Genomic DNA, 13,663 nt, shown 5'->3' with positions numbered 1-13,663 from the left:
GCTCAAGCATATGGGGCGGGGCAAACCGTCACCAATTAAAAAGGAACTCTGCTGAGTTCAATGATACCTCACACAATAGTCTACATCAAAGAGGTCATTAGTTATAGAGCTCAACAGTCCCGTCCGAGCGGGTTCCGGAAGTAAAAATACAATGCAATTTCTCGATTGACAATTTGGAGTATAAGCCATAAAATGGTAACCGTCGATGGTAGACTTAAAACCAGCATGCCGACGTGACTAAGCGATTCTATATGCTCATATAGACGCCAAAAATCATGGAGCACCTACCTTGTTTTGAGATAAACATCTTTTATTTGCGATGTCTTGGATAAGTACTTCATTACCCACAATCCTGAACAATCCCACAATCCCACAGTGATGCCTCTGATTGGTGTAACTCATGCTGGTGAGGAGGGGGAGGAGGGGGAGCTGCCTGCACGATCCATCACGAGGATTTATGACACTGCACGAATCCCGATCTGTTCCACGCTTCTGCCGTTTGCCTTCGCCGGGAAGCTAACGTTAGTTTAGCTAACAGCTAATTCGCCTAACCGCTAGCTGACAGCTTGATTCAGTCTAAAATAATGTTAACTCAAACTAAACACTGGGGAAAGTAGGCTATAGGATATTTTAACAGTTATTTTCAGGTTTTATTTTGAGGGTCTTTTAAAGTTATTACATGCTGTCTACTAACTAGGGTTGGGCATCGAGAACCGATTCCTACTTGGAATAGTTTAAAAAAATACGATTCCATCGGAACTGTTTCTTTATTGGAATCGTTTGTAGGATTTGGTTTCAAATCTGATCATGGGTTCCAAATTTAACATGCGCAAGTTTTGGTTTCTGTAGCGGCCATACGCTTGTTGTGTTACAGTCATGGAGCACAGTAAGCGGTGCTCTAGTGTGGCTTTATTTTACATTGAAAAAGCCCCGTCAAACAGCAACCCACCTTTGAATCAAAATAAAACTTTCCTCTTATTTATGAAATAAGCATGTGACCCATTTCAATGCCGCCCCTCAAAGAATCAGAATCGAGAATCGATAAGAACCGGAATCAAAAGGCAGAATCGGAATTGGAATCAGAATTGTTAATATCCAAACAATGCCCAACCCTACTCAAGAATCTATCTTAAATGGTTCAAATGTTATGAAAGGAGGCATGGTCTGAGTAAGTGGGCATGGTTAAAGTATAGGGGGCGGCTCATTATCACATGTAGACCACACATCATAAATTTCATGTAAATTGGATGATGTTTGTCATATAAGGCTGATTTCCTGTTGCCAGCGGGGGGCGCTATGACCAAAAGTCAATTTTGGCTTGTAGAGGTTGCTTTATATACATGGGGTAAACATGGTAAACATTACACTTACCAAACATCAGCATGTAGAGCCTTACAGAGCCGCTAGCATGGCTGTAGACTCTGTAGTGTCTTGTTTATGTATAAAAAGAGCTGTTTTTTTGTCTCTTACTGAGTTTTCTTCATAAAATGCCAGACCATCAAAATAAAAGTATTTCACATGTTACACTGCCCATTAACTGTAGCAGCTGCTTCTAATCTGGTGGGATGAATATGTGCAAACAGACTGCAACTCTGTCTGTCAAGTAATGATGAAGAAATACTGACCCCCTTCAAAAAAGCTAAGGATGCAACTAGTGTTGGATTACAGCCACTGCAGAGACAAGTGTTAAAAGATACCCCACCTCATAAAATATAGCTATAGCACTGATTGGAAAAGCTCAAAGATTTGTGTGTGAATCATTCAAAGCCACTGAGGGGATTTACTCTCATTAGATAACACAACAAAGACTCATTCATGCCATAAAAGCATAATTATGAGGCCACAGAGCTGCTGAATTACATTAAACAAACCTTGTTGGTGTTTAGGTTTAGGCATTTAGGTTAATTTAAGTAGAAAATAGGCAATGCTTTAAATGTTAACCACTTGTGGCCAAAGACTATATATAGTATGATAAGGGAAAATGCTACATTTGTTCTGATTAGTCTAAAGCATTGAACTCTGGTACGAACATACTTTGAGCAAGTATCTAACAGTTCACATACAAATTTAGATCACATGAAACATTACACTTATCAACAATCAAAGTCTAGGTTTTTGAAAAATTAGGGAAATTGCTAACATTGTGTTTCCTGAACGTCTACTGTGTGTATATTTGTGCATATCTTTGATATTCAACTTGTTATGAGTTCATAGACACCAATGGCTTGATTGTGCTCCTGGTAGTTTTTAAAATACAGCCATTTTCTATCATACTATATTTAGTGAGCATCAAGAAAAAATCCAAGGCAGTTGTCTTTAGAAAAAAGTTAAAATGCCTTTATTACATCTGGCACATCTAGAATAATATGACTTTTCTTTCTAAAGATGAGTGCCTTTGATTTTTTTCTTCATGCTCACTGGATTTGTTTATACCGCCCTACCAAAGAGGACTGCCTTATTTTCACAGAGATTAGACTAGTTTCAAGAAGCTCTTCAGTTCTTTGGTTTTTCATACTACATTTAGTCTTTGGGGACATGGGACTGCTGTTTTTTCTTAAAATATAATGATATATATATATATATATATAACAGTGATCCCATGTGCCCATGTTTTTTCCTAAAACAAAATAAAATATATAAAAGAAACAGTAGTCCGATGTGTCCAAAGACTAAATCTACTATTATAAGAAAAAATCGGTTTGAGGGATTAAAATTAAATTAAATTAATCTTCAGATTTGTGCTTAGACAAGCCCAAAGAAGTTTTCCACTGAAGGCAATTCAAAATTTCAGTTGCGTGCACAAATGGGTTAAAGAGCAGCGCACTCACCTATCCGCCAGACGAGACACCAGCAGCTGAATACAATACTGATTGAGCCTGGATTCCACCAGCAGACTGGACCAACCCACATCTCTGTTTAAAATTGATTACACAAACCTTCTTTCTTCTCCCCACCCACCTCACCTTACCTCAAACAAAAACCTTTGGTCCAGTCTGCAGTGTGTCCTCAGCAGAGATAAAACACTAATCATTGCAGTAACTAAGAGGTTTAAAGGGGTGATAGAATGATTATATAGGGTATTTTACACTGTTCCTTAAGGTCTCCTAATGGGGTATGTCATATCGGTTGGGCTGAAAATTGCCCGAATGCTATTTTATTAGGCCCTTAACTACCCTGTGAATATGGCTCTATTTGGAACAAGAGCTTTTCTTCCAAATATGGTATGCTCATGAATATTCAGAATGAGCTACGCGCTGATTGGTTTGAGCAAACTACATAGAAACACATGGGAGACTCGACAGCAGGTCTCACTGCAAAGTTATACATTGTTTGTCGGACTTTTTTAAGCAAGAAATCAACTATATAAAGCTCAAATATGGGCCGTTGATGGCTAATTGCAAATTTGGGTAAGACTGTGTGTCAGAGTTCAGCCGCCCGGCCTGCCTTCCTTCACAGACCCCGGCCTGCTATGAGGTACTTGGAGCTCCGTCACGGCTGGCAGCCCACAGCATGGACTACCAAACACCAGCAATCTCTTACCACGTCACACACATGTCACGCCACTTATACAACATCTACCTAAATGTCTTATAAAGCTAACAACGGTGTCCGATTCACCAGGGCACAGAAAGCACCTTTGTTCCTGCTCGTAACGTCAACAGCACCGCAACCGCTTTCGGATCGCCGTTAATATCATATCACAGCAAACGCTGTCTGCGTGAAGTTATGAAAAACTGTAACCACACTTGAAACCACTTTATTGGCATTTCCGTGACTCACTGCGACTTCAACAAAACTGCAGAGCCGACGTAGTTTGCATCGTCTGCAGCTCTGCATGTGTGCGTTTGTCAGGACTCTGCTCTCTGTCAATTTTCAGAGAGGACAGATACACGCTCTCAGGTACCGAAATTTCAACGTTTAACGTTGAAATTTGGTCGCACATGTGCGACTGGATGTAAAATTCAGTCGCAATTTTGGTCGCAAAATGCGACCATTTGGTCGCAGTCTGGAGGCCTGAAGAGGGGAACTGCAGGCCCTGGAGCTCTGTCAGGGCAGCGGCGTTTGGTAGTCATTCACCCAAAAAACTGTGACTTTGCGTGGGTATGAAGTGCCGTGGGCTGCCAGCCTTGACGGAGCTCACAGCAGGCCGGGGTCTGTGAAGGGAGGCAGGCCAGGCGGCGAGGCAGCAACACAGGCAGCACCAACTCCTGACACACAGTCAGACAAAATTTGCAATTAGACATACATTTTTGTAAAATGGCCCATATTTGACCTCTACATTGTTGATTTCTCACATAAATAAAGTCTCAGAAGTGAATTGAATGGTAAAATAGCAGATGAACAATGTATATAATTTCTGAGATCTGCACGACCTAGATTCAGAAGACTAACTGACCTCAGGTCAGTTGTGTAGCCTATGTAAATGTTGGGGCGTGACAAACACAGACTAGAGCCAAATGAGGAGGAGCCGCCGAGTTGACGTCAACTAAGCGGTTTGTTGAGATTTTCCCGTTTTCAGAGGCAGTTTCAAATAGTGAGATTTGCAGAGAAAAGAGGTGTAAATGGGATTTAGAGGTTCTATGTATGTCATTATTCAACTATGACAGGGTAAAATCGGTTTTGCATTCTATCACCCCTTTAAAGCTCCTTTACCTAAGTATAAATAACAATTATACAATGCAAAAATACAAATCCTGCATTCATAATTTTTCTTATAGCAAAATACACTTAAAGTATCAAAACTAAAAGTACTGATAATGCAGACGGGATCCTTTCAGTGGTCTATATTAACTGGATTATTATTATTATTTATGTATTTACATGTAAGCAGCTTTTTAATATAGCTGGTAAAGATTGAGCTATTTTACTACTTTAAGTGGTGGGTTGGGTGAGAGCTATCTATTTTTGTACTTGATTTATTTTGATTTTCTTTAAGATAGTATTTTCCGTAGTGCTTTGTTTTATTTTGCAAGAATTGGTCAGCACTGAAGGCACCTCAGGAAGTGGGTTTCATTCACATCTTTGCTACATAAACATTAGGGAGTAGTTTAGTTATCCTGCAGTTTGTCATGGAATTGCCGTAGTTCCTTCAGGTAACATTTGTGTATATTATATATAAAGAGAGAATAAGGAAAATTAGCAAATTTGTAACCACAAAACTGTACACCTATGGTTAAAAGGGAATAAGGAGAATATGCCCCGTTAGTAGATGTGCGTGTTATGAAGTCTTTGTTACAGTATGTGCACAGCAGCTACAGTAGTTTAGGCATAACCACAATACTGGTAATTATAGCAACTAGTAGACCAGAAGAAATGTATGATACTGAAAAACACTTGCAGAACACCCTGCATTAAAAAGTAATGTTTATTAACTTTGTGAAAATTTTAACTTTAAGAACAATAACTTGGCTTTTTTTTTCTAAAAATTGTATCTGGCTTCTTTATCACTTCACTTATTACCTGTCCACATGCGGTTAGGTCAACCTAACTTAGATTGAGCTTTGGCAATATTGTTTCACTTGAATAAAGTTATATGGGTTATGTTTATCAGTGTATATTATTTTGTATTAATCACCTTAGCCAGGGTAAAATTATCTGTTGTACATCTTAAGGAGACCATATGAAACCCAAATGTAAAAGTAAAACAAAGTCAATTCAGGAAATGTGTAAAGTAAAAATTGTAGCCGCAGAGACCACCCATGCTTGTTCTACGGAAGTGGATTAGGGCCACTGGTGAAAAATATATTTGAGTTCTGACTTAATTTTGACTTTATTCTCAGAATTCTGACTTTAAACTCAGAATTCTAATGAGTTGAATTATAAACTACATGTTAGGTTTAATAATCAGCAGTGGGGAGCTTTAGTTTTTACTGTATTGCATCAGAAGTAGGAGTGTACAATAACATTATTTATGCTATGTAATAAGTATGATTCATGAATCAGTCAAGTTAAGTAAAAATGGTAATTTAATGAGGTGAAAGTCATTTTCAGAAATCAAGAAAAAAACAGGTTCATCAATGCTGTCACAGCTTCAAAAATCAGGTACCTTTCAATTAGTCCTAGAATAGATCTGAAAGGGTACAACCTTAAAAAAAAAAAGAAGACTGGGGATGGATACAGGGAGGGAAGGACAAGTAGTCATGGCTTGTGGTTCAGAATCGTCCCGAACGCTCTCTGTCTCTGGAGCGACGTCTCTCGTGGTCACGGCCACCTCCTCCACCACCACCACCACCACCACCACCACCTCCTCCTCCTCCTCCTCCTCCTCCTCCTCGACCTCTGTCCCTCGAGCGAGATCGCCTCTCTCTCGAGCGAGACCGGGACCTATGGCGGCTGTGCAAGTAAAGGAGGAGCGATTATGAACTGCTATTTTAAAAAAAAACTATGCATGCAGGTTCCTAAGTGACTGAATGTAAATGGTAATGATATGTTTTTACCCCTTCCTCCGACGCCCATAGAGCTCTCTCCTCAGTTCACGTGAGATGGGCTTCAGATGCATGAAGTTGCAGAAACCACCACGAGTGCATTCCCTGTGGAGAGAGGGCAACGTGGAGCAGTTTGAGCCAAAAGGAATAAGCAAATCACATATGCAAGACTGTCAATGGCGAAGTTTGACACAGCGGCAGCAACAAGCTTAGGTATGATGATCTAGAGAGATATTGACCTAAAAACAAAACGGCGTGCTACGTACTGTAGACTTTAAACAAAAGCTTTAGGTTGGACGCTATAAATCACTTTAGATATGAGCTGGGCAATATATCGATTTTATAGCGATATCGTGATATGAGATTAGATATCATCTTAGATTTTGGATATCGTAATATGGCATAAGTGTTTTTCTGGTTTTAAAGGCTGCATTACAGTAACGTGATGTCATTTTCTGAACTTACCAGACTTTTGTTAACTGTTCTATGATTTGCCTTTAACCCACTTAGTCATTATATCCACATTACTGATGATTATCAAAAATCTCATTGTGTAAATATTTTGTGAAAGCACCAATAGTCAACACTACAATATCGTTGCGGTATTGACAAAGGTATTTGGTCAAAAATATCATGATATCTGATTTTCTCCATATCGCCCAGCCCTAATAACAGGCAGTGTTTGAGGCTGGATCGGGGTCACTGTTCCATCCAAGGAGGACAATAAACAATACTGTATCAACTGTACACCCGGTGAGAGCTACAAAATTATATTTAAACAATACAAATCATTTAGACATCATTTATTTTGCTTTTGATTGCACAACAAATTTGAATTCTTAAGAAATTGTGAAATCTTAATATTAACAGGCCTTATATGTGCCACAGATAAATATTTTATCAGTATTTCACTTGAAGTCAACATATAAGTTCATTTGTACATAGAAAACCAGACCAATTTAGAGCATTTTACAGTTTCATTTTGAAGTTTGGCTAACACAAAAGAAATGTTGATGCAGTTGATAAAATCTAAAAATGAGAATCCTGCTAACAGCATTGATCCTGTCCTTTATTTTATAACGGACATTTTATGTTTTAAACAGCTTCTTTATTGCAAAAGTTCACTCTTACTCAAACCCATAACGGAGACGTCCTACACCTCTAAGTAAAACCAGTCGAGAACTTGCTCCTTGTATTATCAAAGAGTCCAACATTAATCTTAAAGAATGAATGCTTGAGTGTTTCAATGAGCAAATGGTTTCTTCTGGTTCTTTGAGTCTCTTAACTCTGCCCTCTCACAATCAGTTTTTAGTTAATTATTAAATAAGCTCTATCCTATCACGTAGCACTCACCCCATTTCATATTGGCGACAGCAGGCTTCTCTGAAGTCTGTGACGGGAGAGAGCTCGGCATGGATGGGCTGTCCATTAAACCACCGATTATTCAGGTCTATCACAGCCTTCTCCGCGTCCTCTTCATAACGGAACTACAAAAAGGACCACCAAGAGACAGAGTTTAGTTGAAGAAGAAAAAAATAAATAAAAATAAAACACCTCAGGCTCTAGATCCAAGCAATTTAAAACAAACAAAAAAAAAACATGGCATTACAGTGGTGGTAGCATATGTGGCTTTTAGACCGGACACCTACCTTCACATACACATTCCCTACTAAGTGGTCCCCGAGGTTGTCACATACGTTCATCTCCTCCACCTCTCCGTACTTTTCTTCCATCTCTGTGAAGACCTCCTGTGAGGATGAGAGGGAAACATTAAGTGTTAACGTTATGTATTTGAGTTTTGAGTTTGTTGCAATGTTGGGTTACAGTCTCGCCCTCTTTGGTTTGGATGTGCATTCATACTAGTAAGATTGAGACCATTCCCATGCCTGTAGGATAAATATGAAGAGATTGAGAAATTTGGTGCGTTCATTCACGTGAAATAGCACTGCCGCCCTGTTATTCCTGATGTTTTAAAAGAACAGTATTTATAAAAGTGGCCCAATTATCATTATGCCATCAACAGCTACATACTTTATATAGTTTTAGATTATGAGAAAAGGATGATTTCATTATTTCCTTAAAAGAAGTAAAAGAAAATGTACCAGCTGCAAAGTGGTGTAGTCAGGGTTTGAGGCAGGCCTGCACTACATCAAACTTTCAGAACTTACCTCAAAAAACTCATCATAGTGCTCCTGCATCTCCATGTCACTGATGGCACCTAGTGGTTATAAAAGAGAATTATAACAGGAAAACATGGATATAATTCATCATTTCTAGAGATGTTCCGATACCGGTATCAGCTCCGATACTGCCTAAAACGCTGGTATCGGGAAGTACTGGAGTTTATGCACCGATCCGATACCACATAATGAAGCCCTAAAGAAAATCTACTTTAAAGTAGTTTATTTATGTTCTTTTTCCGTTATAACTGACTGTCAAACTGGAGAATAAAAGAAAGTTCTGTGGCGTTCATTGTTTGTGTTTGTTCATGTTTCACAAAGATAGAAATAATATCACATTCATACAGAGATAGTAGTATACAGTTGTTAAAACCTAATCAAATATATGACAACTTGTTGTATGCCTGGCTCACATTAAATTGTTGCTTTAAGCCAGTGTTGCTGCACTGATTTATAAACAACTTTCCCCCCCACAAATATTTATTTTGGAACAATCGTTATATACTTTATAAAATCAAGTCCTTGCTTTTCCAGAACTGGTTTGAAAACAAATTCCACGTCAACCTTTTAACAGTGAGGGCTTTTACTAACATATGGGGAATTCAATAATCATTTTGTTCTCCCCAGTCCACCTAACGAATACCCTGCACATGCTATATAGATCTTGTATAGAAACACTTACAAGTGAGACCATCAGCAGACTGGGCACTATTCTGAGGGTTCCGGTAAATGTTCAGGAGGGCAATTGTCTGAAACAGAAAAATGTTAATTATTTGGATGATTTGTTTTGATTAGGGCATAAACGTTATAAACGTATAAACGTTCATGCTTTTTTGGTACCGACCAAAAAATGTGTCAGTAGCAGGGAGAACAGTCAAATAGCAATAATTAAAAGAAAATATCTCAGATTAAAGTAAAAAAAAGTTAGATTAAAAATGTAACAAAACTTTATCAAGTAAATACTGGAAATCTACTTTGCGATCTTATGCTGACTGAATACATATCAATAACCAGAAAGTGCTCTACATTTTCAGTGCTTCATTTTTATAACTATCACCGGGATGCAGGGTTTAATCCCTGCCCTGTTGTCTGTCTGGTATTATTATGATGCAAAGCTGGGTAGGCTATGACATGTGACTAGGATGTGTGGATCACAGATAAAACTTAAAACTAGTAAAGTTTATTTGTAAAACACTAAACATATGTCCTGCCGTTTCAGACCTAAGTTCCATAATTACTATTTGACATGGGAAAAAATATTGTTTTCCCTTTTAACTTTATCTAGGCTATATTAGGACATTTTGAAACAAAAAAGTATGAGGTTACCTGGCTGAAGGTCGGCTTGTTGTGTAATCTGGAGCAGCGGTCGCCATGTCGGCAGGCACCAATTTTAAAATAAAAAGAACAGTTGACCCTAAGGAAAAAGAAACAATGATTAAGAGGAGATAAAGTAAATGCAAAAACGTAGACTTTTTCACTATGTTTAAAAAGTGCAATCTGGCTTGCAGAGGTGGTCTATTGTTTTGCTTGAAAAAAAAAAGACTAAAACATAAAGCGATTATAAAAATAGATGCCAATTCATTCAGGTCATTCAGTGTTTATCACATTGTATTTCATTTGAGCAGGGTTGAATTAGAGCAAAATGTTTTTTCTGTGTCACAGAGATAAGGAGAAAGAGAAAACCAAATAAAAGTGTGTTTTTAAAATATGCACGACTATCATCATTTATATAGGGCGTTGAACAATACCAAAAAAACTACTATAATATGGCAAAGACAGCTTAAGTAAAGATATTTTCAATTAGTTGTTAAAGTTAGTGACTGGGTCTTTAGTTTATCAAGTTTAGATTTTAAAAAGGGACATGGCATGAACTGTTCTAGCAACATCTGCGGTTAGCGAAAGAATAAAGACGCGTGATGAGATAAAAAGAAGTTGCAGTATAAGGTATAAAAGTAGTAAGAAGATGAGGATGTTACGGGATGCATTGAGACGGTAAGATACGCCTGCTCCCATTCATTCACGTTACTTTGAATTTACTTCCTAAAACGATAAGGGACACTATGAGGTTAAATGCTTAGGGTTGGGGTAACGTTACATTTAACTTGCTTAAATATAGAGTGAGAAGCATGCTTAGTTGGTAACTATCCGTGTATTTCCCACTGTAACAAAGGCTTCTATGGGTTTCATAAAGTAACGTTAGCTAACTATCGTCAGCTAACTCAAGGGTATGTGGTAGTTAACTTAACACTTTTACTAGTGTTCACTTAGTAAAGTGCTTATATTTCATTCAGAAAACAGTAACTCGTTAGGATAATTTTTCTGAACATCCCAGCACTGCTCAGCATCCAGATGTTGCAGGAGCTAGCTAGCAGTCGCGGCGCGGTATTTTACAAACGTTAGCTAGCTTACTAGCACTAGCTTAGCTGTTAGTTGCCAAAGCCTGTGTAACGTTGCCAGCTATAGACTGCAAACCCCGCTGGATATAGTGTTACTGGTTAAAGCGGACTTTAGCGGAAATGGCTCACAAAAATTGATTATTATTACATTTAATCAACGTTAAATACTTACTTATCTTTCTCTGTCCCAAAAATGGACGCCAGGTACTCCGCCATCTTGGCCCGCCTGTGTGCTCAACCAGCAGCAACAACGACAAGTCTTCCGTTTTACCTCTTTCAGAATAAATGTGTAATCTCCACAAATATGTAGCTACTGACCAAATTACATTTTTGCACAAAACCTGCACAAATTATATTAAACAGTTAATAAGGTACACCTGGTCATTCTAATGTAATATAATTATATATCCCTGCTTTGTAAACTCATACATAGCATACAGTACTAAAACATACAATTTGTAGTTTTTGTTGTCTATGGAAACTAGTCTTGTGTCTTGTGTCTCAAGCTATCGTTGAAATTATGGAGGTTTAAGAAAAAACTGCTCATTGTTGATCTTTAATGTGCAGACTCTGAAGGTAAAGTGTAATACTTTTTTCACATGCCTAATATCTGTGTTTTTACAATACTTTAAAACAATACTTAAAAATTACCCTTTATTTTGAAGGCAAGACATCCAAACCGGATAATTGTCAATATTGGTCATTTCCGTCTCGACCGGGACTTTCGGAACTTTATTTATTTAAATTATTTTTTTATTATTGAAAATGTACAAAACAGATATATGGCAACATTTACATTCATACATTACATTAAAGGTACAAAGCACTTGTCAAATGGCACAACAGCATTGTAATCAAAGATAGACATTTTATAAAACAGGATTAAGAATGAATTACAAAAGAAGTGCTTTTAGAAATACATTCTGAACAGAATTATAATATTAATAGAAAGGGGGGAAAAAAGAGAAAAATAAATAATACAAGGGGAAATACAGTTTAATTTCAATTATCTGACACAGTGGGGTGCATCTTTCCATCCATCTTATGCAGGGTCGTGTGGGGCAGCGCACCTGATCCCAGCAGTTCCTCCCACACGTGGGCCCATGGGATAGAGTGAGGGGTACCACGTAGTTTTTGTGGACTGTGCCCGGCCGGGCACCGTGGCAAACCCGGCCACCAGACGCTCGCTGACGAGCCCTTCATTTGGGCCTGGTTCTAGATGTGGCCCAGAGCTCCCTCCAGGCCAGGTCATTCTTCCTCTTCCTCGTTGACTCATATGGATTTTTTTTCAGGGCTTAGAGATAGGGCTCTTTATTTTTCTTCAGACAGTTTCCAGCAGTTTCAGCCTTTAGTCTGTACAGGAAGTCACAGAAATGCCCACATCCTGTTAGGTCCGATTCAGGGACGGCGTACAGTGCACACAGTCCAGTATGTGAAACAGTGAATTAGATTGAGTTTTTCCATGGAGATGAATTTCAAATGCATGGTCAAGACTTATTTATCTCCTTCCCACGCCTTAATAACATGTGGCCACGCCTTAATTATCTTGTGGCCGAGGCCACGCATTAATAACGCGGGGCCACGCAATAATATTTTTTCCACCAATGTCACCAGAAGGGCTCCGTAGCCTATATATCAGCTTGTACGCAGTCTCCAGTTGTTATTATGACAGACTAGCCTGTTTAAATGCTCTACTTGCGATCTGTTGCTGATGTTCTGAACAACAAACTCAAACTGAGCAGAAGTGGGACAAAATGCAATGTGTTTATCAGCCAGGAAAAACCAAACACAAGCAAACCTGTAGACTTCTTTGTGGAGAGGCTAAGGCATGAGCACCAACAGGCCTTTGCAGATTGGGTACTAAGCAATATCACTCGACTCATAGACCTTCCAGGGAAAGATTTGCACATGCAGCTCACCGGAGAATGAGGCTAAGCTGCCCTTCGCCACATGCTTTCTACGCTCCTTCAACTTCCTGAAACGGGAAGACAAAGGAGTGTTTTTCGGTGCATCGTTAATTGAAGAAAGAATAGCATAGATCTATCAACTCATTGAATACCTGAGTAAAAACCTTCATGTGGAGGGGTTGGTCCGTGTGCCAGCCAACAGCCAAAGACAGGCAGCCCTGAGGCAGATGCTGAATTCTAGAGCAGAGATAGATCTAGAGACAGGCGACTTCCACCCCAATAATGCAATCGGTTGGTTATGTTAATATCAGTCTACGTTTTACTTCAGCTAAGGGACATAAAAGGGGTCAATAGACAACAGTGAGGCTATGTGCTTAATTTTAAGTCAGTGCAATTCAAAAGGTGTTCCATCTTAATGTCCCTATTTGTTGTTCTATCCATCAATAAATCAAACTTTATTTATAGAGCACTTTAAAACAACTAAAGTTGACCAAAGTGTTGTACAAAAGAATAAATTAAAGACATAAAGTAACTCACACAGGCATAAAATTAAAATGAAATACACATAAAACAAATCAAGAAACGTAAAACATGAGAAGACAGCCATACAATAAAACAATAAAATCAAAAGGTCAGTGCCTGGTGTCAAAGGCCAAGGAGAAGAGGTGAGTTTTAAGAAGAGATTTAAAAACAGACAGCCTGTCTAACGAGCAGAGGCAGATCACTCCCCAGTTTAGGAGGTGACACAGCAAAGG

General features: G+C 38.6%; 1 protein-coding gene across 1 annotated transcript; it reads right to left on the bottom strand.

Moving 5' to 3' along the window:
• Positions 1 to 5,948: 5,948 nt before the first annotated feature.
• u2af1 (U2 small nuclear RNA auxiliary factor 1) lies at positions 5,949 to 11,265 on the bottom strand. Its single transcript, XM_028591384.1, has 8 exons — positions 11,174 to 11,265; positions 9,932 to 10,019; positions 9,288 to 9,354; positions 8,594 to 8,643; positions 8,075 to 8,173; positions 7,779 to 7,912; positions 6,438 to 6,530; positions 5,949 to 6,333 (listed from the first exon to the last, which is right to left on the bottom strand). Exons 1-8 carry the CDS (start codon positions 11,215 to 11,217, stop codon positions 6,153 to 6,155), a joined length of 756 nt encoding a protein of 251 aa, XP_028447185.1. The 5' UTR covers positions 11,218 to 11,265; the 3' UTR covers positions 5,949 to 6,152.
• Positions 11,266 to 13,663: the final 2,398 nt, after the last annotated feature.

This window comes from Perca flavescens, chromosome 11 (assembly GCF_004354835.1).
Source record: "Perca flavescens isolate YP-PL-M2 chromosome 11, PFLA_1.0, whole genome shotgun sequence".
In the NCBI taxonomy this organism is placed as follows: domain Eukaryota; kingdom Metazoa; phylum Chordata; class Actinopteri; order Perciformes; family Percidae; genus Perca; species Perca flavescens.
The sequence above is the reverse complement of the archived record's forward strand: the minus strand, read 5'-3'. Positions and strand labels throughout refer to the sequence as shown.

Excerpts from the sequence above, each read along its gene's own strand:
- u2af1 (XM_028591384.1), bottom strand. The coding sequence starts at position 11,217 with ATGGCGGAGTACCTGGCGTCCATTTTTGGGACAGAGAAAGATAA. Across the intron at positions 8,644-9,287 it reads GTCTGCTGATGGTCTCACTT|GTGCCATCAGTGACATGGAG; the intron begins GTAAGTGTTTCT and ends TATAACCACTAG. Across the intron at positions 8,174-8,593 it reads ACTATGATGAGTTTTTTGAG|GAGGTCTTCACAGAGATGGA; the intron begins GTAAGTTCTGAA and ends TCATCCTCACAG.